This window comes from Thamnophis elegans, chromosome 8 (genome assembly GCF_009769535.1).
Source record: "Thamnophis elegans isolate rThaEle1 chromosome 8, rThaEle1.pri, whole genome shotgun sequence".
Classification (NCBI taxonomy): Eukaryota; Metazoa; Chordata; class Lepidosauria; order Squamata; family Colubridae; genus Thamnophis; species Thamnophis elegans.
Window position 1 is genome coordinate 29,753,679 of NC_045548.1, and position 26,047 is coordinate 29,779,725.

At 39.5% G+C, this 26,047-nt stretch overlaps 1 protein-coding gene across 2 annotated transcripts in view; it reads right to left on the reverse strand.

Moving 5' to 3' along the window:
* NPC1 (NPC intracellular cholesterol transporter 1) overlaps nt 1-26,047 on the reverse strand; it is a 50,831-nt gene that overhangs the window by 17,216 nt on the left and 7,568 nt on the right. For both annotated transcript variants that reach the window (XM_032223325.1, XM_032223324.1), the window contains exons 2-12: nt 17,217-17,339; nt 15,842-15,948; nt 11,999-12,174; nt 9,096-9,263; nt 7,335-7,584; nt 5,976-6,052; nt 4,572-4,942; nt 3,607-3,833; nt 2,640-2,740; nt 2,133-2,235; nt 1,213-1,402 (exon numbers count right to left, since the gene is read on the reverse strand). In XM_032223325.1, coding sequence (XP_032079216.1) covers nt 1,213-1,402; nt 2,133-2,235; nt 2,640-2,740; nt 3,607-3,833; nt 4,572-4,942; nt 5,976-6,052; nt 7,335-7,584; nt 9,096-9,263; nt 11,999-12,174; nt 15,842-15,948; nt 17,217-17,339 — 1,893 coding nt within the window. The remainder of the gene's footprint in view (nt 1-1,212; nt 1,403-2,132; nt 2,236-2,639; nt 2,741-3,606; nt 3,834-4,571; nt 4,943-5,975; nt 6,053-7,334; nt 7,585-9,095; nt 9,264-11,998; nt 12,175-15,841; nt 15,949-17,216; nt 17,340-26,047) is intronic.

Sequence of the window (26,047 nt, forward strand, 5' to 3'; positions counted from 1 at the left end):
CCTGGAGAGGATTGTCAGGAAAAGGCCATTCAAAAGTGTTGGGGACTTTCACAAGGAGTGGACTGAGGCTGGAGTCAGTGCATCAAGAGCCACCACAGACAGACAGATCCTGGACATGGGCTTCAAATGTCATATTCCTCTTGTCAAGCTGCTCCTGTACAACAAACAACGTCAGAAGCATCTGGGCTAAAGAAAAATAAATCTGGTCTGTTGCTCAGTGGTCCAAAGTCCTCTTTTCTGATGAGAGCAACTTTTGCATCTCATTTGGAAACCAAGGACCCAGAGTTTGGAGGAAGAATGGAAAGGCACACACTGCAAGATGCTTGAAGTCCAGTGTGAAGTTTCCACAGACTGTACTGATTTGGGGAGTCATGTCATCTGCTGGTGTTGGTCCACTGTGCTTCATTAAGTCCAGGGTCAACGCAGCCGTCTACCAGGAGATTTTGGAGCACTTCATGCTTTCTTCCGCAGACGAGCTTTATGGGGATGCTGACTTCATTTTCCAGCAGGATTTGGCACCTGCCCACACTGCCAAAAGCACCAAAACCTGGCTCAGTGACCGTGGGATTACTATGCTTGATTGGCCAGCAAACTCGCCTGACCTGAACCCCATAAAGAATCTATGGGGCATTGCCAAGAGAAAGATGAGAGACATGAGACCGAAGGATGCAGAAGAGCTGAAGGCCGCTATTGAAGCATCCTGGTACAGCATTGCCACAGGCTGATAGCTTCCATGCCACGCCACATTGAGGCAGTAATTGCTGCAAAAGCTTAACGTAACCCTAACCCTAACCCTAACCCTTAACCTAACCCTAACCCTTACCTTTATGTGAATCGGCTTGCTTTAATTTTATTTTAATTTTAATTTAATTTAAATTTTATTTGTCGCGCTGCTGATGACGTCACGTACGCGCTTTGATCGGGCGCGCTTTAGTGGACCGCGGTTTTGACGGGTCACGGTAATGAGTATCTCATATATTAGTTTCACCTTTTAAGTTGCATTACTGAAATAAATGAACTTTTGCACGATGTTCTAATTTTTCGAGTTTCACCTGGATGTTACCCATCCACCTTACTACTGTAAGGTGGATAGCTGTTAAAGAGGTAACTGTTCAAAATAAAATAAAAATAAATATTAAGGTGCTCAATTTTAACTAAACTTGCAAGACATTGAATTCTATATTTAAATTCAATAGTTAAAAAGATGCATACCAAGACTCTAGCAACACTCTTAATATGCCCAAGAGCTATGGAAATGTACACAAACATGACTGCATAGCTAATTACAATAGTATGAACATCACTGTTGCTTTCTCGATTTATTTCATCTTCAATACTACGTTCAGCAGAGTAGGAAATTCTTAAATTTGGGTTGTTATAGTTTTTCACAAAATTGATAAACCTGAAAAACAGATAAGAATGTCAATAATTTTTAAGAAAGCTAAACTAGCCAAACTCTATTAAACACAAATCTTTGAGCAATATGTGCACAAATTATTTCAATATTTTATTGTTAAATTGCACCCTGCATTGCCAATATATATTAATTTTGGTGTAAGTTCCTACATTTCTTATGCTTAAACATAACATGTTTTTTTTCAGATAGTTCAAATTAAAACTATCCTTGATCTACCCAATTAAGATTTTAAAAGTAAAATCTGTTGGTTGTAAGTATAAAACAAGGTTTGTATAATATAATTCCTATGCTGAAAGAACTGAAAAAGCTATTAATATAACTTTTTAAATGAATAAATATTCAGATAAATAAATATTCATGTTATAAAAACATGAAGTTGCTCCTTTTGTTTTGGAGCACTTAAAACACTGTAAAGCGTACCTTTATTATTAGTAGTAATAAAGTACTTCGTAGTTATAAAATTACTAAGCAGGAATAATTTACTGAACTTCAATTTGAAAAGTTTATAAAGATTATATAAGATAAATTTTATATCTTATTTTTAAAATAAGATTTTTACTATTTTATACTCATGTAATGTTTATGTTCATCGTTTTTGTGTCCCCCCCCCCCCTATACTTTGTAAGCCGCCCTGAGTCCCCTCAGGGAAAAGGGCGGCCTATAAATATTAATAAAATTCAAATTCAAATTTAGAAAACATTAGAAAAAAACTTACTCCTTTTCCCAAGCCAAAACTTTCATCATCTTTTCTGTGCCATTCTGGTAATTTATGACAGGAAATGTGATCACAAGTGCTGTGGCATTATTATAATTTTCATCTAAATATTTAATAAAGGATTAAAGTAGATGAAAAACTATTTCAAACACACACACATACACACATAAAATACAAAATAAAGGTACCAGTTCACAGTTATCAAGCTCCTCACTGCTACACACATACTTGTTTAAAATGATGCTACCTTACTTGTAAAAATAAGAGCAAAATAGCATTTTGCATCTGCCTGAATTCCTGCCAGCATTTTTATTTCTCTAGTCTAGAAACAGTAATTTGTTAGTTATAATGTCCCACACATTATAACATAACATGCTAGCAAATAAATATCAGCAGCAATTTACATATCTACAATATAAGACGGTATAATTTGGACTGTCTAAAAAGAAAGTGGATTTACAGACCTGCTTATTTCAGCAATAAAACGAAGAGGTACATCACACTTACTATCATATCCTCCCATCACCAGCCATGGGAAGACAGGACCACCAAATGTCCCCAAGCAAGGTTCATGAAGGAGACCTGTGTCATTCAGAGATGCTGGAGCCCTATCAAATTTGGACACAATGTGATCAGAACTTGTAAGCTGGTATTTCTTATGACAAATGCATCCTTACTAATTATATTTCAAGATTAAATTCATTAATTGTGCTAACTTACTTGTTTAGCTTTGGGTGGATTTTTAATTATTTATCAAACAAGTAAATTGCAATGACTCATAAAGATCTGGCTTTTCAGAAGACCTTTAGCGTACACAGATTTTAGAAGTAAATATATGGTGAACAAAAAAAATGTCATTTATTAAGGTTTTAATTTACAAATTATTGAACAATATTTTTTCAAGTATAAACTTTCAAAATATGCCTTAATTTGGAAAATTTTAGGGCACAGTAGTTCACTTTATGAATTCATATTTAGATAATTTGTATTACCCGAGAGCTAAATAATACATTTAGAGGTATTCTGGCTTAGTTAGTACATATGTTTCAACAAAACACATTCTGATCTGGTTTAAGTAATATTAAGCAAAGTCCCAAGAAATGGAATTATGGTTAATCTTAAAGAAAGTCTTAACTCTTGGGCAAATGCATCCTTACTAATTATATTTCAAGATTGAATTCATTAATTGTGCTAACTTATTTGTTTAGCTTTGGGTGGATATTTTAATTATTTATCAAACAAGCAAAAGTATTACTGGTTTGAATACTATACCACTGATGAGCCTTCAAGGCAGTTAACCATATCTATCTATCTATCTATCTATCTATCTATCTATCTATCTATCTATCTATCTATCTATCTATCTATCTATCTATCTATTAATTATATATAAAAGAAAATCAGCCTAACAGAATTTTAAAGTTACAAAAGTATGTAATCAAGAGACAGGGGTGGTATTTTTGACTGGGCCTACCTGACACAGTATAAGAAGTGAGAGTGGAAGTCAGCATAGGTATAGAATTCATCAGAAATGTTAGCATCTAGCCTAGAATGACTGTTCTGGAAGTAGTTGAGAACACTCAGAATAGTACAGTTGTTATTGTAGGGAGCAAGAGGTGCCAGGCAAATGTCTTTCAACATTACAGTTTCATTTTGATAAGATGCAGTTAAGTTTTCAACACCATTTTGCAAATCTAGTATCTACAAATATGAGAGAATAAAAAAAATATTACTTAGTTTACCAATGAGACAGAATAGTCTCTCTCTGTATCTTTAAGATATGATAGATGAAGTTAATTGTAATCAACATTTTAATTAAAAGCAAGATATCAAGCACAATGAGCCAAAGTAACTTTTTAACAAATTTTGAAAAAAGTACTTAAAAAAACAGAATCAATTCAAATGACAAAAATACAATATTAAATACAGTATCATACGATTGAAAAAGAAAGTGTGAGTATGTGTGTATTTCTATGTGTTTTCTTTATTAAGTTTAACATAATATGTTAAGTTAAACATAAAATTTAGTGAGTTTATAGCAAAAAAGTTGCTTACACACACAAATACACCCACAAACACACACTTTAAGTGAATATGCAATTTATTGAGCTTTCTACAAAAGAGTATGCTTTAATTAAAAGCATTTTTCTTGCAATCTTATAATTCCCCCATCACTGATTCTGTTCCTTGATTTGAAAGCTAATTATGACCCATTTTAGTTTTTATGCCTTTTATTTTCCACAAGCAATCTCACCCCAAATCCTATCAACTCTTATTCTATCATAGTACAATCAAAAAAATAATAATCAGCTTTTGCATAACTCATTCCATCGGATCCAAACTAAATGTTCACTAGAAATTCTGTTGATCAAACAGAAGAATATGAATTTAACTTGTACATACACTAATTGAATATCAATATATTAGTTCCTATATTACCTGATGCAAGATATGTTTTGTAAGTGGAGGTCCAAAAGGAACATCTGGTCCTGGAAGATATGGCTTATACATCTCTGGAGTGGTATTTACTGCCTGAATAATGATTTGTTCAGTACGGAAGAAAGGTCCAAAATTATTATCAAAGTATTCCTTCTCTCTCCGGGCTTGGCTATTTGGGGCTGACCACAGATCTACAGGATTTGTAGTTATTTTGAGAAATGCCAAGCCTGAGGAACACATGGCAATGATAATCAAGGAGAACAGAATAACAGGTCGTGGATTCCGAACACAAAAAGCTCCCCATGACGTAAATGTAACTCTTAAAATATTCTCAAATTTCTCACCAAATCTTTCACACCAAGTAACTTCTCCTGCAATGAGAGAGTCACAAATATCAAATAACATACAACAGCACAAAATTTTTAATCAAACATGTTTTTATTGTCCTGTTATTTTTGAAACTATGAATTGTTGATATGAAATTGTTTTTCTTTTTTTACTGTAAAGAAAATCACAATAGAAGTATTTGATTCGGCACTGTCAGAATTCAGATTTCTGTGTCCAACATAGTTTTATGAAAATCTGAATGTTTTCAAATTTTGCGTGGGGAAAAAAAGAATTACCATATTTTTCAGAGTATAAGACGCACCAAGGTTTTGAAGAGGCAAATTTTTTTTAAAAAATTTTGCACTCTGCAAACCTTCCCCAAACAGCCCATTTTTTCATGAAAACGGGCACGTTTTTTTTAAAAGGGCATGAATAGCTCTTGGAGGCTTGTAGAGTGCTCTGGGGGGGGGGGGCAAACAAAAAATGGCTGTTTTTTTGTGAAAACTGGCCCTTTTTTGCCAAAAAAGGGGCATAGATAGCCTTTAGGAAGCTTATAGAATGCTCCTGGGGCCCATTTTTTGCACATTTCTGCCCTCCTCAGCTCCCAGGAGCTCTCTGAAAGCCTTCTAAAAGCTATGCATGGCCATTTTGGTGAAGGGGTGGGGTTTCAGGAGGCAAACAATGCTGTATTCAGTGTATAAGGCCCACCCAGATTTTCAGCCTCTTTTCTGAGGGAAAAAGGTGTGTCTTATACTATAAAAATAAGGTATGTTAAAAAGTTTTCATGTGAAAAAGGATGTGATAGGGCTGCCATGTGATAACAGAGTTAATGCTGTGAGACTGGAGACAACAGAAATAATTAGGGAGTATAGGCTTTTACATTGGTGAGTTGAAAGAAGGAACCAATTTTGCTCTATAATTATTTGTCACTGACAGCAAATAAATTATAATGAAATACAAAACACTTCAGACCATTATGTCCCATAATAAAGCATGCAATATTAACAAATTAACATTTGTGGCTGTTATTTCTAGAAGAAAGCACAAATATTGGTTCCTTTATATTCTAGAACTTACCAGTATTTTGATGTGAGTTAACAGAATATGCAATATTGCCATCAATGGGTGTATATTCAGAAACAAAATATCTCTTCCTGTAAATTATATAAACACAGACAATGTAGCACAAGTAAGCATTTTACATTAATTTATGTCATACTATAGATAAACTATTGGCTACTTGACTAAGTATAATTACCGTATTTTTTGACTATAGGACGTACCAGTGTATAAGATGCACCATGATTTTGAAGAGGTAAATTTTAAAAAAATGTTTTTGCACTCTGCAGGCCACCCAAACCCTCTGCATACCTCGTTTTTTGCAAAAAAAAAAAAAGGGGGGGGGGGAATGCAGAGCTTTGGGAGGTTTGTAGAGTTCTCCTGGGAGCTGGGGAGCAAAAACGAGTAAAAACGGTCCGGTTTTTGCTCGTTTTTGCCCTCTCCAGCCCCTAGGAGCACTTTGCAAGCCTCCCAATCCCTCTGCATGTCTATTTTTGCAAAGGGGGCGGGGGTTCGGTAGGCCAAAAATGCTGTATTCAGTATATAAGATGCTCCCAGATTTTCATCCTCTTTTTGGGGAGGAAAAGGTGCGTCTTATAGTCCGAAAAATACGGTATATAAAAAAGTACAGGCATCTCTTATCAAACTTAAATTACAATGTGTACCTGAAAAGTAATTGTATATTTTAGCAAGACACTGAAAATATCCAATTGGTATTAAAAACTAAGATCTATCATGATGAGAAACTGTCTAACATACACAGCTTTACAAAACATCAGTTTGCAACTAAACTGAGAGAATGTTACATGCTGTATTTTACAAGACCATTCAATCCAACCATCCTCCTTTTTCAGCAAGCAATTAGAAAGGTGAAAAATCCCATGGTTATTAACAATGATTCTAAATTATGTTTACTCAGCCCATTTTCTAATGGCTCTGTGGTTTAGAATCACTAGTAATACAGCTGGAAGCATACCATTCATTTATCCCCCACTGATCAAGGCCAACATTGTGTAAATCAACACTAACGAAAAAGAGATCTCAATGTAACACAACTGCTTACGGTATAAGAATTCTTTCCCTCATCCTGTATGATTTTGCCAAATCTGATTATGTTAATAGATGAAATGGTCAAGTATGTAACATTTTAGTTTTATTTTATTTAGTTTTCAGATCTACAGGATGCCCATTTCCATATTTTACATTGTATATCATATTAGAGAATAGAAAACATTAATGACTATTTAACTGAGAAACCATTTGTAAGGAACATAAATGTTTCTAAAAGTGATGCTAAACAGTGAGTAAGTATAATTGATTTAACAGTATATGAACAGTGTTGGAATATTTTTAATGTAAAGTGCTTTTAATGACTACCTGTAACACCAGATGCCACAAACCACTGCAAAGAAAATAAGAAGAAATGCTGTGTAGGAGATCCACATAATAACACACATGGCATCTAAACCAAGCAAAAGCCATGGGGCAGGAGGTGGTGGTGGTTCTGGTTTTGGGCCACAGACAATGGAACAATCTTGACAACTACAAGGTCCTGTGATATCATCCATAGACTCATTGCAGCCTTTGGTAGCATTGTTCATAGGAATCTTCCCATGGATAGGTACATCTAACAAGGGAGAAGATAACATTTATGAAACAAGAATATAGCATTAGCTGTGTAGATATAATCTATTGCTCTTTAAATTAACTCATAAGAATATTTGTATAGTTTGTCAAATTCAGTTTTGTGCCATTAAAAATTAATACTTCAATATACACCATGCATAAGCCACAAGATTCACATATTTAAAAAATGAAATAAAGCAATATAAAAGACAATAAACAAGTCCCAAGAATTTAGCTTTTTTATGAAGATATTAGCAGGCTAGTCTTCCAAAAGAAAGTGTATACTTGCTCCTAAATCTAAACAGTCAGTAAAGGGGAATGGACCAATAAGCTTGGAGCACTATTATATAAAGGACAGTACAGCAATACATGAGCAATGTTTTGCAATAGCTTCATCCCTGCAGGGAAATATGTGGGAGGCACTATTACACCTTCCCTCCAGCATCTACAGCAGGGGTGGGGAACAATGACTTGTAGACTTCAACTCCCAGAATTCCTGAGCCAGCATGAAGTCCACAAGTCATAAAGGGGCCATCTTTCTCCATCTCAGATCTAGAGCAGGGGTCTCTAGAAGCTGGCTGAGGAACTCTGGAAGTTGAAGTCCACAAGTCTTAAAGTTGCCAAAGTTGGAGACCCCTAATCTAGAGGATAAGACATCAAACCTCGCTTAAAGGAAAACAGACAAAATATTAAAAAATATATGTAAATGAGATCACTGCATTGGCTCAAGACTTTAAACCTGACTCAAAATCCAAATCAAGGATTATATATTTGGCATCTATAAATGTTTTTTCAGGGCCACATAGGATGTGAGATTCAGTTGAAAGGCAAACTAAATCCTTGAGGATACACTTTTCCAAGTGAGATAAATCTATCAATAGTATTATCTATCAATGAAACAAAGGACTCCATTGTAAAAGAACCTCCAATTTTATCTAACACTTTTAATAGTGAATTCTCATTCAAGGTAAGGCCAAGTTCCAAATGGAGAAATACATTACATAGACAGTGAGGAACACAAAACAAATAACACTGTATTACTATATTACATATCATACAGCATATGCAATGATGCAAAAAACATCTCTAACTTTGTAAGACTGAATCTATCAAACAAGTTGTTTTGGAAAAATCAGTGTGCTTTTAAGAGGAAAATCTATAAAATATATTATGTACATATATTATCAACAGAACTCAATGCTGAACACAATTCATTGCAATTAGAAAAAATTGAAAACATTAACACTTTTGTTCAATATAATTACATATAATCAATTCAACTCAATCAACCAATCAATGTCACAATGTATTTTTGCCCTTTCTCCCTCTTTTCTGTTTATTTCTGTTTAATTAAAGGATAAAGATAAATGTTCAACTTTAAGTGGAATATAATTGCACCTATATTAAAATGTTCCAAGTGACATCATCCAACTATTTATAGCATGATAAAACTTCAGCATCTACTAGATTGCACAAAAACTAAAAGAATATTAAAATGTCCATATTTCCTACCTGAAAATATTGGAATCATGTTGAAGGGAGCCTGGCCATTATCTTTGCTAAACATATACTGAATCCAATTGGTTGCATTACAGTCTTTAACATCTTTCCCACACAACAGACCTAATGCCTTAATATTGCTTGATGGAGCCTCCACATCTTTGCAGGCATTATACATATCTGGAAGTACAATTTTAACACAAAAATTACAAGTTGATATACTAAATTATAGAAAGAGGATTTATTATATTGAATCAGCAACAGCAATAGAGTGGTTATCTCCACTTGACCACTTGATTTCTAAAATATATAAAATATTCCTCAAGATGAACCTAGAAGATGAATACATTAGAGTGCACGGTAAAATGGGCAAAATTTTGGGGTATAATATAATGCTAGATAAATGGGAAGTGTATGGACCAATGGACTAAAATGTACATTAAATTACAGTTTGAAAGAAAACTTTTATAAAATGATGTACCATTGTACTCCAGAAAATGTATAAAGGAAATTCAAATAAGTGCTGGAATGTAGTCAAAATCCAGGTTTACTTTTTAAGCTTATGGTTGGGGGGGGAGGTGTTTGTGGTTGCAAATATGTGAAAACATACTGATAAGCTAGTCCTTCACATGGTTACCACTGCGAGGATTGTATTTGCCAAACACTGGGGGGAGGGAGATGCTGATTGTTGAAGAATGGATTTTGAAATTGACTGCAATAGCAGAGATGGCAGAATTAACTGCTTTGATTACAGATAAGGGACTAAATAGCTTTATAAGAGGTTGAAAACAGTTTGTGGATTTTCTATGTGCTAAGTATAATAACAGATGGTTAAAAGAGGGATTTAAAGATTAGTGTAATGTTTAGCTCAACCTATTGACTGCTTTTTTTCTTTGATATGTGCATGTATGTATGTATGTACAAGGGGAGGAGAATTTAGTTTATTTTCTTTCAGCACCCAGCCAAGGGTGAATCCTACATGTTAAATGTTAAATTTAATTAATCACTTTTTCCTCTTTTTTGCACACTATTTTTTTTCTTTTGTTGTTGTTGTGAGGGTTGAATGTATGCTTTTATTGTTTCATTTTGTTTTATTGTTTTGTATTTTTATGATAAAATAATAAATAATATAAAAAATAGCAATAAAGCAACTCCAAGATTGCATTAAGATAGCTAAGAGATTTTTGACATTTCAAGTTTAACCAGTTTGACAAATCCTCTTACTCTGTTCTTCACCTCCCACACCACGTCTCTCTACACATTTTGATGAACTACAAATAATTGTAGTTCAATAGTTTCAATGGCTTTTTCACAATACTGAATGCTGTAAAACAGAACTGTGCAGAGATACTATATGCGATTTGTGACCATAATGGAGCCTAAAATTTATGTTGCTAAGTGAGAGTTAAGTGAATTTGGCCTCATTTTACAACTTTGTTGGCACAGTTGTTTTATGAATCCCTGCAGTTATTAAATTAATAACACAACTGCGAAATGAACCTGGCTTCCCTCTGACTTTGCTTGTCAGAAGATTGCAAAAAGTGGATCACATGACCCCAGGACATGACAACTGTCATAAATATGAGTCAGTTACCAAGCATGTGAATTTTGATAATGTGTTCAAGGGGATGCTACAATGGTTGTTAAGTGTGAAAAACGGTCCTGTCACTTTTTTCAATGCCGTTGTAACTTCAAATGGTCACTAAACAAACAATTGTAAACCTAAGACTACCTGTTTACAGCTAGTTAACCACTAGTTCAGTGTTTGTTGGGAATTATGACAGTATTGAATGAGGGGTGGTTATGACTGGTCCTCAAAATTTTGGCCATTCTACTACTCCCACAATATCATGATTGCGATCAGAGCACTCAACAAACAGCTCACATTTACCACAAGTGCAGCATTCTGTAGCCACATAGTTGCAGTTTCCTATAACAAAGTCAACAGGAAGCCAGCAAGGAAGGTAGTAAGTTGTTCAGATAAGTTTTCCCCACCTGCTCAACATCTCTTTCTCCAGCCACTCGTGCATATTTCCCCACCCATCAGCAGCAATCCCAAGTCCCACCAGGTTCACACTGTACCTCCCTTACTGACACACCCTTGTGCATCCTCTCCCATCAGCAGCAACAACCCCAAGCCCTGCTGCAGTTGCACCATGCCTCCCTGGCTACTAGCATGCTCCTGAACTCGCTCTCCAACCTGGCAGCAGACACTCATCTCCCTGCCAATGTATTTACGTGCCTTTTGGAACTCACAGCTTCCTTCTAGCTTCTGTCCACTGTCTTTGGCTACTGGAAGCTTGCAGTAAGCTACAAGCAGGTGGCCACTTAACAACTCATGATCCTCGCTTAACCATGGAAACAAAGACTGCAGGGATTGCTAGCGTTAAGCAATCTGCTCACCGGAGGAAACAAGGACTGCAGGGATTGCCAGTGCTGAGCAATCTGTTCACAGGAACGTCACACTTTATGATGTCATATATCAATGAAAATTCAAGTCTCAATTGCCACGTAACTTGAGGACACATGTGTGTGTGTATCTGTGTGTGTTATGTACATATGGACATGTATATTTCTTTGCTAATTTGATTTACCAGACCAAGATAAAAATGTTTCAACAGTCACATTTCCACCAGTGTTAGGAAATATTAGTGGGAAGCTTGACTTAAATAACTTGACTTAAAACTAGCAATTTCCCAATTTAAATTAAAAATTAGTTTAATTGCATTGGGGCTGATGCAAAGAACAAAATAATTAGTTCAATAGGCAAGAAGAGTAAGGGTGCATTTTTCTTTACCTGAATTATAAATGTGCTTATACATAAATGCACACATAGATTTATAGAATTATAGAATTCTTTATAAATCTAGACAATGAAATAATTTAACTGTACTATATTATTTATATTTTCTTACCATTAGCAAATTTTTTTCCAATATAATATTGCAGCTCTATGATGTTGGTTTTGTTCTCTTTTGTAACTGGATCTTGATATGGCTTTGTTTGAGTAATATTCAAAAATTCAGACTGGTGAGGGCCACAGGTTAGCTCACAAAACAGATTCATTAAATTATGAAAGCATGATGGACACCTGAGGAGAGGTAATACTGATGTTGTAGTATATGTTTATAAAATAAAGCTCACAAATATTCTTTCTCTTGAGAGGAAAGTAATATTGCACAAATGTTTAAATTTAAATTAATAATAAACTTCTGGAATGTGTAATTTCAAAAATTACCAATAAATCTTATAGCTATAAATTACCTAAAGAATACACATATCATATGTGAAAAATACACAGAGTTCATCATGGTAACACAACAAAATATTAGACAAGTATATTTGTTCATACGTATTAAACACTGTTTATTCATGCTGATTAATCTCACATAACAGTGCAGATGTATACAGCCTATAGTCTCAGAGGCTATTTTATGGTATTTCTATGCATAGTAAAACCAAAATAAATACTCCTGCAATGTAATCCAAAATGAGAAAGTAATAAAGAACACATCTATTACATAAGCATTCCATATAATTCAGCTTACTGGAAGTGATTTAGTATTAAGAGTAAGAAGTCTGATATCATGAACACTTTCTAAAACAGTTAAGACCAAAATAATATTGAGTTTTTAACAGGCATTCCTTTATGTTTCCTTATGAACAGAATACCTACCGTGTTTTTTGAAGTATAAGACGCACCTTTTTTCCTCAAAAAAGAGGCTGAAAATCTGGGTGCATCTTATACACTGAATACAGCATTTTTTGCCTCCTGAAATTTGTATTTGTATTTATTGGACATTTATAGGCCGCCCTTTTCCCCGAGGGGACTCAGGGCGGCTTACAATCACAAAGGAAAGGGAGTGTAGGACAGTACAAAAAGAAATGTGAACAAAAGTAAATTAAACAATAAAACTCAACATTCACTCAACATTCGGGAGGGGCGAAAAGAGACTTATCCCCAGGCCTGACGGGCTAGCCAGTTCTTGAGGGCTGTGCGGAAGGCCTGGACGGTGGTGAGGGTACGAATCTCCACGGGGAGATTGTTCCATAGTGTCGGAGCCGCAACAGAGAAGGCTCTCCTCCGAGTAGTCGCCAGTCGGCACTGACTGGCGGATGGAATACGGAGGAGGCCAACTCTATGCGATCTGATGGGACGCAGGGAGATAATTGGCAGAAGGCGGTCTCTCAAATAGCCAGATCCACTACCATGGAGCGCTTTATAGGTGGTGAGTAGGACCTTGAAGTGCACCCGGAGATCGACAGGTAGCCAGTGCAGCTCGCGGAGGATTGCTGTTATGTGGGCGAACCGTGGTGCGCCCACGATCACTCGCGCGGCCGCATTCTGGACTAGCTGAAGTCTCCGGATGCTCTTCAAGGGCAGCCCCATGTAGAGCACATTACAGTATTCCAGCCTGGAGATCACAAGGGCTCGAGTGACTGTTGTGAGGGCCTCCCGATTCAGGTAGGGCCGCAACTGGCGCACCAGGCGAACCTGGGCAAATGCCCCCCTGGTCACAGCTGACAAGTGATGGTCAAAAGTCAGCTGTGGGTCCAGAAGGACTCCCAAGTTGCGGGCCCTTTCTGAGGGGTGTAAGTTTTGTCCCCCCAGCCTGAGTGATGGTATGTTGGTCAAATTTTTGGGAGGAAAACACAACAGCCACTCGGTCTTGTCTGGGTTGAGTATCAGCTTGTTTGCTCTCATCCAGTCTTTAACGGCTTCGAGACCCCGGTTCATCACGTCCACCGCTTCATTGAGTTGGCACGGGGCGGACAGATACAACTGTGTATCGTCCGCATATTGGTGATATTTTATCCCGTGCCTTCGGATGATCTCACCCAGCGGTTTCATGTAAATGTTAAATAGTAGGGGGGATAGGACCGACCCCTGCGGCACCCCATAAGTTAGGGGCCTCAGGGACGATCTCTGCCCCCCCACCAACACCGACTGCGACCTGTCCGAGAGATAGGAGGAGAACCACTGCAAAACAGTGCCGCCCACCCCTATCTCCCGCAGTCGTCGCAGAAGGATACCATGGTCGATGGTATCGAAAGCCGCTGAGAGGTCCAGGAGAACTAGGATGGAAGCATGGCCTCTATCCCTAGCTCTCCAGAGATCATCGGTCAATGCGACCAAAGCGGTTTCTGTGCTGTAACCGGGTCTGAAGCCAGACTGGAAGGGGTCAAGATAGTTAGCTTCCTCCAAGGTACGCTGAAGCTGGAGAGCCACCACCTTCTCAACAACCTTCCCTACAAAGGGGAGGTTGGAGACTGGACGATAGTTATTAAGAACAGCTGGATCCAAGGACGGTTTCTTCAGGAGGGGTCTTACCACCGCTGTCTTAAGCGCGGTGGGGAAGTACCCCTCCCGAAGAGAGGCGGTAACAACCGCCTGGATCCAGCCTCGTGTCACCTCACTGCTGTTGGCAACCAGCCAGGAGGGACACGGGTCCAGTATGCAGGTGGAGGCACTCACAGCTCGCATAGCCTTGTCCACATCCCCAGAGGCAACTTCCTGAAACTCAACCCAGAGATGGTTTGCCAAGTCTTCTCCTTGTGTCTCGGCTGGATCTACTGGGGTGGAGTCCAGGTCCGCTCGAAACCGAGCAACTTTGTCCGCCAAGAACTGGACATACTCCTCAGCCTTACCCTGTAGGGAGTCCCCCGTCTCCCTCCTATTTAGGAGGGAGCGGGTTATCCTAAACAGGGCGGCTGGGCGGGACTCGGCGGACGCTACCAAGGAGGCAATATATGTTCTTTTTGCTGTTCTTAAAGTCCGAATATACTCCTTGGTGCATGCTGTTAAAAGTGCCCGCTTCGACTCGGACCTATCGGACCTCCACGAGTGCTCTAGGCGTCTCCTCCGGCGCTTTACCTCCCGGAGCTCCTCAGTGAACCAAGGAGGCCTCCGGGGGCCGCTGACCCGGAGGGGCCGTAGCGGCGCAATCCGGTCTAGAGACTCCGAAGCTGCTGAGTGCCAGGCAGCGACGAGGGTCTCCGCCGAACTGTGGGCGAGGGTATCAGGAATAACCCCAAGCTCCGTCTGGAACCTAACAGGATCCATCAGTCGATTGGGGCGGAACCAGCTGGTCGGTCCCTCCTCCCTACGGTGGGGATTTGGCCTCCGGAAGTCTAGCCGCAGTAGGTAGTGGTCTGACCACGACAGGGGTATGATCTCATTACCCCTCAGACCAAGATCGTAACTCCACTGCTCCGAGAGGAATACGAGGTCGAGCGTGTGACCCGCTGAGTGAGTTGGGCCTTGGATTACTTGAGTCAAGCCCATGGCTGTCATGGAAGCCATGAACTCCTGCGCTCCATCAGAGTGTTCACCGAGCGAAGGCAAGTTGAAGTCCCCCAGAACTATAAGTCTAGGGAACTCAACTGCTAGCTCGCCCCCTTCACCAAAATGGCTGTGCAGAGCTTTTAGGAGGCTTATAGTGTGTTCCTGGGGGCTGGGGAGGACAGAAATGAATGAAAAACAAGCTGGTTTTTTGCTCAATTTCCTCTCCCCCAGGAGCACTCTATAAGCCTCCTAAAGGCTATGCATGCCCTCTAAAAAAAAACAGGCACGTTTTCACAAAAAATGGCCGTTTGGGGAGGTCTGCAGAGTGCAAAAACGTTTTTTTTAAATTTGCCTCTTCAAAATCTTGGTGCGTCTTATATTCCAGTGCATCTTATACTCTGAAAAATACGGTAATTAATCCCACACAGTTTATTTAAAACAATCTATTCAACCTCCCCATATCTCCACATACCTGGAAAGAAACTGTAAAGGTAGCTCCAGATTACTTTTCAAAGTCTGAAGTTGCTGTACGTCACAGCAAAGGCTAACATTCTCAAAGAAAAAACCTGGACAGAGTTCCTTAATAAAAAAATGAATATTTAAAGACATATTTCTAAAATGACAAAACAACCTGATTCTTCTACTGCTGGCTTCAGTATCAGACCAAGAAAAATCAGACCAAGATTAATAACTTCAGAATTTTTTCCATCTCTAATATAACACATAAACTGCATAACTCAATTGAAAAACTAACTGAAATCTTTTAGAGGAAAAATAACAATAAAAAACTTTAAAAAGCCTGGTTGCATAAATATGATGTGGCTGTGTTCAGTACTAACTAATCACATTTAAACTGATGTTAAATATTAGTCAATACATAACTGGCAATAAATAAACTGACTCTGATCAAGCCAATATAAAGCTCAGATTTATCTTGGTCTGATTGTTTTACATCTCAAAAACTTGGCATTTTAACCAGATTGTGTAGACTTTTGATATCCACTGTATTCCAGCTTACAGTATGGCAACAGTCACCATTATTTTATAACTACAACTATTAAGGCAGAAGATGTTCTACCTAAGTAGATAACTCAGAACATCTTGTGCTGTTTGACACAAATATGCCTGCATATGTCCCATGGCATTTGCGGAAATATGCCGTTTCTATCTCACATATTGGGGGTGGAAAGTGTTTGTTAATTTTTAACCAACTTTTAATTTTAAGGAGGAAAGTGATATATTGTCAGGCAAAGTAGTAGAAATAGCTATGTGATAAACCTGAAAAGTGATCAAATCACTTGGTAGGCTTAGGTGGATGATGAGAAGGAACGTCACTCATTTGTCTTCAGATAAATTTGCACTTCATAACTAAGCCACTTGACTGAGCATTCATATTATAATCTTAAATTCCAGATGTGCCGATGGGTAGTCCTCAAGTTGTGAGAGCAACTAGGATTGCTGGGATTGCTGCTGCTAAGCGATGCAGTTGTAAAATGTGTCACACATGAGATAACAGCTATAATTTGAAGACTATTTGTAAATACAGTTTTTAGTATCATTGTAACTTTGAACAGTCACTGAATGAATGAAGGACTCTGTACTAGAGAGAACATTCTCAATAATAGAATGATACATTCTTAAGACTACATTCTGAAACTATATAAACCAAGCACAGAGAACTAATCTAAATAATCAAGACGATGGTTTATTATTAGCCTATCTGCATGCTCGTTACTTGTAACGCATATTAAACATTTTAGGAAAACATAACCAAATAATTTACCTCATTTCCAAAAGATTTATTTTTAAGAATCCTTTAATAAAAATGTAATTAATCAAAGACTTACCTGCACTAAATCATACCCATCCTTTGGTAGTGGTATTGCTGAACCATTATATTGACAGTTATACCTTTTGTCTCCAGAAGAAATTTCACATTCGCCATACCATATGCAAGAGCCTGAGAATGCCTACAGATAAGGGGGAAAAAGAATTAAAAAACAGGATGCATATTAATTGGTCAAGAAGCAAATTTAGTCATCAGACCTATAAGAAAGTAACATGTCGGATTATTACATAAATGAAAATACAAAGCTAAACTGGCCAAATAGTGGCTATTAGACAGCTATTTCTATTTAGTCTATTTATTTCTACTTGTTCTATTTATTTCTATTAGTGTAATTGTGTAATAGGGTTCCAATATGCTACATTATGGAGTGCTTATGAAAATTCTCTGGGTTTCAAAATCAGACAACTACCATATGTGACATTAGAAACATGGAAAAATGGTGCATGGTGAATGTTTAACTTCTGCACCAATATTTAGCACAAAAAGGATCTCAAACTTAAATCACCTTGAGGAATATCTGAGAAGCATTTTGTACACTGATATAAAAATCTCCAGTGAATCAAAACAAAAGAAAAAAATATTGTGGTATACCATTAAACTTAAAATTATTTTAAAAATACTTTATAGAACAACTAGCCATTACCGGGGAAGAAGGGCTCGCTACATCACAGCGATCCCTTGTTCCGGCCCTTCAAGTTCAACTCAAGGACCTGGTGACAGAGGAAATCAGGGCCCTGGCCTCAGGTTGCTGTTGCTAAATGCCAGGTCTGTGGTTTATAAAGCTCCCTTCGTCCGGGACTTAATATTAGACGAGGGGGCAGACCTGGCATGTATTACTGAAACCTGGCTGGACCACGAGGGAGGAATCTCCCTCTCAGAAATATGCCCAGAAGGGTTCCAGGTGCTCCACCAACCACGACACCAGAGAAAGGGGTGGGGGAGTGGCAGTTATTATCTGAAAGTCATTAGTTCCTCACAGGATCCCTGCTCCAGAGATCGTGGGGTGTGAGTCTCTTCTCTTGAAGTTGGAACTAGGGGTTCAATTGGGCTTGTTTCTGACGTACCTACCTCCCAGCTGCGTCACAACAGCCTTGCCTGCGCTCCTAGAGACAGTAGCCGGGTTGGCGGTGGAGTTCCCCAGACTAATGGTACTGGGGGCTTTAACCTGCCATCTCTGGCCAAACAATCTAACAGGGCTCAGGAGTTCATGGCTTCCATGACAACCATGGACTTGACCCAAGTAGTTCAGGGTTCGACTCATAGAGCGGGACACACACTCGACCTCGTATTTCTCTCGGGGCAGTGGAGACGTGATCTTGAATTAAGGGGAATAGAGATCTCACCCTTGTTATGGTCAGATCACTCCTCGCTGAGGCTTGACTTTGGGAAGCTACTCCCCCATTGCAGGGAGGTGGAGCCGATTAAGTGATTCTGCCCCAGGCACCTGATGGACCCGTTGGGATTTCAGAAGGAGCTTTGAGAGATACCTGACTCCCTTGCCCACAATCCGACCAAGTCCTTGGTCGCTGCCTGGAATGTTGCGGAGACTGAGGCGCTGGATCAGATTGCACCTTTGCGGCCTCTCCGCGGCAGTGGATCCAGGAAGGCACCTTGGTTTACCGAGGAACTCCGGGAGATGAAGCGCCAAAAGAGACGCCTAGAGCGATGCTGGAGGGCTAGTAACTCTGAAACCGACCGAACACTACTAAGAGCCTTTATTAGGACTTATTTAGTGGCGATACGGGCGGCAAAATGTGCACATTTTCCCGCTCTTATTGCGTCCGCAGAATCTCGCCCAGTCGCCCTGTTTAGGGTAACCCACTCCCTCTTGAAGGGTGAGGATGTGAGGGAGCCCTTACAGGGAAGGGCTGAGGAGTTCGCTCAGTTTCTGTCGGACAAAATCACTCAGATTCGGGCAGACCTGGACTCCACTTGGGCAGCACCAGCGGAGCTGCCGAGGGAGAGTCTTGATCAGATTTCTTGGAATGAGTTCGAGCTTGTCACCCGAGGGAGTGGACAAGGCCATGGGAGTGATGAGTACCTCCACCTGTTTCCTGGACCTGTGCCCCTCCTGGCTGGTCTTGACCAGCAGGGAGGTAACACGAGGCTGGCTCCAGATGATTTTGAACGCGTCTTTACAGGAGGGATCTTTCCCTCAACCTTTGAAGGAAGCGGTGGTAAGACCTCTCCTCAAGAAGCCTTCTCTGGACCCATCTATTCTTAAGAACTACCGTCCTGTCTCCAACTTTCCTTTTTTGGGGAAGGTTGTCGAGAAGGTGGTGGCCCTCCAACTCCGACGGACCTTGGATGAAGCAGTGGTTAAATGCAGTGGCGCAGTGGTTAAATGCAGCACTGCAGGCTACTGCTAGATCAGCAGGTCAGCGGTTCAAATCTCACCGGCTCAGGGTTGACTCAGCCTTCCATCCTTCCGAGGTGGGTAAAATGAGGACCCAGATTGTTGGGGGCAATATGCTGACTCTCTGTAAACCGCTTAGAGAGGCCTGAAAGGCCTATGAAGCGGTATATAAGTCTACTGCTATTGCTATTGCTATTACCTAGATTCCTTTCAGACTGGTTTCAGGCCTGGGTACAATACCAAAACCGCTTTGGTCACACTGACCTATGATTTCTGGCGGGCCAGGGATGGGGGACATTCCTCTATCCTGGTGCTCCTTGACCTCTCAGCGGCCTTCGATACCATCGACTATGGTATCCTTCTGCGATGGCTGGAAGAGGTGGGAGTGGGAGGCACCGTCTTACGGTGGTTCTCCTCTTACCTCTCCGACAGGTCTCAGTCGGTGTTGGTTGGGGGGCAAAGGTCGACCCCTAGGCCCCTTAAATATGGTGTGCCGCAGGGTTCGGTCCTGTCCCCCCTCCTATTTAACATCTACATGAAGCCGCTGGGTGAGACCATTCGTCAGCATGGGATTAAATACCATCAATATGCGGACGATATGCAATTGTATCTCTCTGCCCCATGCCAGCTCAGTGTAGCGGTGGACGTGATGTGCCGATGCCTGGAAGCTATCAGGATCTGGATGGGAGTGAACAAACTTGCACTCAATCCTGACAAGACCGAGTAGCTGTGGATGTTGCCCCCGAAGGACAGTCCAGATAGTTCATCCTTAATCCTGAGGGGTGAGAATTTACACCCCTCAGAGAGGGCCCACAACATTGGAACACCATCTATCGGCTGTGACCAGGGGGGCCTTTGCCCAGGTTCGCCTGGTGCATCAGTTGCGGCCCTATTTGGATTGGGAGGCACTTCAAACGGTCACTCACGCCCTCGTCACCTCAAGACTAGACTACTGTAATGCGCTCTACATGGGGCTGCCCCTGAAAAGCGTTCGGAGACTACAATTAGTCCAGAACGCAGCCGCCCGAGCGATATTGGGTGTACCAAGATACACCCACGTTACACCTATCCTCCGCGAGCTGCACTGGCTTCCTATTGGTCTTCGATCGCAATTCAAGGTGCTGGTCATTACCTTTAAAGCCCTACATGGCTTAGGACCAGGATTCCTGCAAGACCGCCTACTGCCGCATACCTCCCAATGGCCGGTGAGATCGCACAGAGTGGGCCTCCTTCGGGTGCCGTCAGCCAGGCAGTGTCGGTTGGCGGCTCCCCAGAGGAAGGCCTTCTCTGTGGCCGCTCCGACCCTATGGAACGAACTACCCCCAGAGATCCGGACCTTGCCCACTCTCATGGCCTTCCGAAAAGGCGTTAAAACCTGGCTATTCCGGCAGGCCTGGGGCTGTTGACCACATTACTGAGGTCCAGCCCTGATCAGATTGGGTGCATGGTGATGTTTTAAATTTTTTTTATTTTTATTTTTACTAATTACTTTCTTTTGTTCTGTAAGCCGCTCGGAGTCCTCCGGGATTGGGCGGCCTATAAATCCATTAAATAACAACAACAACAACAACAACAACAACAACAACTTTCCTATATTTTTCATGTGTCTACTTGGCCTATGGTAATGTGTGCAATTGCAGGCACGGTTGATATAACTTTTGACGTAGACATCTGATGGATAACTCTTGCATGAAAAACTTGATGCAGGCCACTGCTTCCTGTTTTTAATCTGTTTTTTAATACAGGAGGTCAAAGTGGGGTAAAAATTCTCTTTCCTCCCCACTTTCCTCCACAACAAAAAGCTTTAAGTGGGATTTTTCTTCTATCTGGCCAATCAATCAGAAAAGAGCTGGAAAAGAGCTTGGATGTCTTCTGGTCCAACCTCTTGCTCAAGTGGGAGACCCTATACCATTTCAGACAAGTGACTGCCCAGTCTCTTCTTGAAAACTTCCAGTGATGAATACCCACAACTTCTGACGGCAAATTGTTCCACTGGTTAATTGTCCTCAATGTTAGGAAGTTTCTCCTTTATTCCAGGGTGCTTCTTTCCTTGATTAATTTCTGTCCATTATTTCTTGTCCTGCCTTCTGGTGCTTTGGAAAATAAGTTTGGAAAATACCTGATGGAGTCTCAGAGACTGAAGAAACAAGACTATTACAGCTTGGGCTGGGGTATGTTTCCCTTGCACTAATCCTCCTTGCTATGACCTTAACCCAAAAGATCAGGCCTGTGCCCAGCCAGGACACACTAAGGGATGGCTGCACTTCTACCTTGGCACTGAGATGCCATCACAACTAAGCCTGTCATCTACTGTCACTCCTTTTCATTACAGCAGTAGAATAAAATACACACTACATGACTGTGTAGTTGACTGATGGCTCCCTGCACCTTAGCGCAGGGCTTGAAGTATAGTTGCAACTAAGCCTGCTCTGCACTTGAACAGAGGCATGCTTCCCATTCTAGAGTTACAACAAGGAGGAACTGCAGCAGAGACAGCAGCAAAGTGGTTTGTGCCACTTATTTGTCAGCTTAAAGAAGATTAGCAAGCTACAAACTTTCAGTTACTGCCTTCCAAGATTGGTACAGTCAGTTTGGTGAAGTGGTTAAAACATAAGGCTAGAAACCAGTAAACTATGAGTTTTGTTCCTGCATAAGGCCCAAAGCCAGCTGGATGACTTTGGGCCAGTCATTTTCCCTCAGCCTTAGGAAGGAGGCAATGGGAAACCATTTCTGAAAAAAAACTTGCCAAGAAAACTGCAGGGATTTGTCCAGGCAATGTCTAAATATCAGACATGACTGAACAGAAAAAAAATAATAATTAAGAACCGGCTGCACCAAAAGAGCCAGTTTGGTCCAATGGTTAAGACTCCACACTAGAAACCAGCATTCTAGTTCAGCTTTAGGCATGAAAAACTGGCTGGATGACTTTGGACCAGTCACACTCTCTCTCAGCTAACTCACCTCATAGGGTATTGTTGCATGAAAAGTAAAAGGAAGGAAGGAATATTAATTAGTTGTCTTGAGTTATTTATAAAAAAGAAATAATAGGTGGGATGAAAAATACTTTTAAAAAGCAGCTGGATACCTTCATAGCCTTTGGGTTATGAGTTTGAAATCTTAGACAAATAATAGAAAGTATGTGGTAGAAAGCCCACAGGAGAAAAGGTGCTTTCCAGTTATAGTATAAAACATCAAATGTGTATCTGCAAGTTGGACGTAAGTTATGGGTTTGTACTCAAAAGTGAGCTCTTGGTTTTTAGAAAACAAATTAAACTAATGTAGGAAATGTAAGGAAATGCCACTGAACTAGAAAAATGAGACTTTCAAGGATGTGATTGCTACATACACTTGGTAGATTAGCTCCCTTGCAATTAACAGCAACCAAGATCTTGGAAAAGACATCATTTAAAAGAAAATGAGGTGTTACTGAAGGAGAGATCCAGTCCTTGGATGATATTATTCATCCACAAAGGATATTGCTGTGGAGGTAGATAACTTTCAAATTGAGATATATATATATTACCCATTAACAGAATTGGAGATCTGGCTTTCTTAAACAATAATTAAACTCTATGGAAGTGAAATCTCTTCTATTCAGGTTTCTCACAAAACTCCCGATTTCCTATTCTTATTTTAGTTGTGAATCCCAGAAGTTTGCCTTCTTTTTAAATAGTGCTGGCTGGGATGCAGCTGCTTTCAAAAATATCAGGTTCTGGGATTGAGGTTCTGGGATTGAGCTCTTGGCTAAGGAATATGGCTCTTTCCACTAGCTAGTTCTTGATCAATGACTCTGCTGCTATTGCCCGTTCTCTTCAAACCATATGATGCAACAACTGTCCACAAGCAAGCAAATATCCCTCCCTTAGCCAAAAACAACCCAACACAGCATACTTTCACTTTGAATACACCTGATTTCTTTCTCCAAACTCAGTGGTTCCCTTCAAAAAATCTATTTCCTTTTTACTTTTTGTTCATTTGTTCTGGTTTCAATCTCCCAGCCTTTATCTCCTCTTTCTAAACATACTGGAGAAACTTAGACTACTTTATAAGGAAGTTGGATAAATAAGTGGAATTTCAATTTATGAAGGGGAATTGGAAAGTCCTGTATTTAAAATGCTCTGCTATTGTATAACTGGGGAGAAAAAAGTACCATGCTAAGATTTCTCAAAGGAAGACATCCTATAAATATCACATTAAGTTATTGCTTGATAACAATATTTTGCTCAAATGGGAGAGGAGGAAAAAGCTATCATAAACTTATTTTCCTTATCTTAGTATGACAGAGCACTGCGCTCTTTAATCTATGTAGAAACAACAAGCTAAGAGAAAATTGCAAAATCTAAAAAGCTGATACAGGGATTATGCTCATCGCTGAAACTTTAACTCAGCATCTAGGCAGCCAATACTCTTTGAACCTCGGGTCTCTTAACTCAGCAAAAGTGCATATTGGAATTTCAAAGTATGTTTAAGGATTGCACAAATCATGGGCATTTCTGGGGAACATGGCAGTCTGAGGACAGCTCAGCTGTCATAGGGCCAACAACCATAGTGAAAACTGGAGCTGTTGTATGAATCAGCTCCTTGGAATTCCTCACCAGATCAAGAATACAAAAATTGATCACGTTTGCTTCCTTTTACAAGGAAAGAATAAATGAACAATATCCAGCAGATTTCAGAGTTTTGGGAAGTGGGGGGAAGCGGAGACAAATCATCTTGCCTAAGATACAGTATGATAATTTCAAACTGGACAATTTGTTGCCCATTTTTTAATTAGGAAATTGCTTATTACTAACTTTCCAAATGTTAAGAATCTTCCAAAAGGCACATTATGGCAAGAGAATCCCCTTTTACCTGGAATAAAAGACGTTTTATATGTTTAAGGTTTAAAAAGTAAAACTTTGATTTTTGGAAAACTGCAAAAGGGGGACTAAAATTAGGGGGTTGGAACACTAAGGTTCTAGATGGACTTGAAAGAATATTTCCTGAGGGGTGTTAAGCAGATGATAAGAAGGGATTTTGAAAAGCCTTCTTATCTTGGATTTACAAAAGGGATGGTTAAACTGATCAAGCTGTTCCTGAGAAGAAACAAAGAGAAAATGATAAGATATCAACTTGTGGTACATTATGTGACAGAATTACAAATAAAAAAAGTAAACAAAAGGAATTCAAAGTGAACTTATTTGATTAGAATTAATATATACTGTATTTTTCGAAGTATAAGACGCACTTTTTTCTCTCAAAAAAGAGGGTGAAAATCTGGGTGCATCTTATACACTGAATACAGCATTTTTGGCCTCCTGAAACCCCGCCCCTTTGCAAAAATGGTCGTGCATAGCTTTTAGGAGACTTCCATAGTGCTCCTGGGAACTGAGAAGGGCAAAAATCACCCCCAAGCCCCCAGGAGCACTCTATAAGCTTCCTAAAGGCTATTCATGCCCCCACTTTGTTTAAAAAAAATGGTCCCGAAAAACGGCCATTTTTTGGTCATTTTTGCCCCCTCCAGCCCCCAGGAGTACTCTACAAGCCTCCTAAAGGCTATGCAAGCCCTTTTTTTGACAAAAAATGGGCCATTTTGCGGAGTTCTGCTGAGTGCAAAAACTTTTTTTAAAAATTTGCCTCTTCAAAATCTTGGTACGTCTTATACTCCAAAAAATATGGTCTGTTGTCATTTTTGATACCTATTAATGGACTTTCTTTTTGACCAGGATTGTACAAAATACCTTACAGATCTGTTTAAGAATGCCCAGTTTATCTTTGGAATGATTTAATTTACCAGGGCACATTCCTATTATAGGTAATCCTCAATTTACAACATTTTTTTTAGTGCCACTTGAAGTTACAATGGCACTGGAAAAAGTGACTACCGCCGTATCTCTCATTACAACTGTCACAGTAGCTCCTCAGTCATATGATCAAAATTCTTGCACTTGGCACACATATTTATGATGGTTGCAGTGTCCTGAAATCATGTGTGATTACCATTTGCAACCTTCCATGCAAGGTCAATGTGGGAAACTAGATTCACTTAACAACTAAATGGTTCATTTAACAACTTCAGTGATTAAAAATTCATAAAATTGTGTATGACTCACTTAATACCTGTTTTGCCTAGTGACAGAAATTTTGGTTCAGTTGTGGTTGTAACTTGAAGACTACCTATATATAGACTCAACTTGATTGTTATCTTACAGAGACTACTTATATCACTGAGTGTTAGTTCCCTTGTTTACTATTTATCATTATATCTGCAAAGCATCCAAAGAGGAAAAATTATACTAATATATGATGTAAGGTTACATTTTATATAAAGACATCCTGATCTGATCTTCTTTTTGGAAAAAAAACATTAATGTTCAATTTCTGAATATAAGTTTTATAACCATAAAATAGCAATAATATTCTGTGGTTTTCCACTAGATATCTGAAAAGTGTGGAAGGGTTGGTTTTTCCATATGTCTTCTTTTGAAACATTT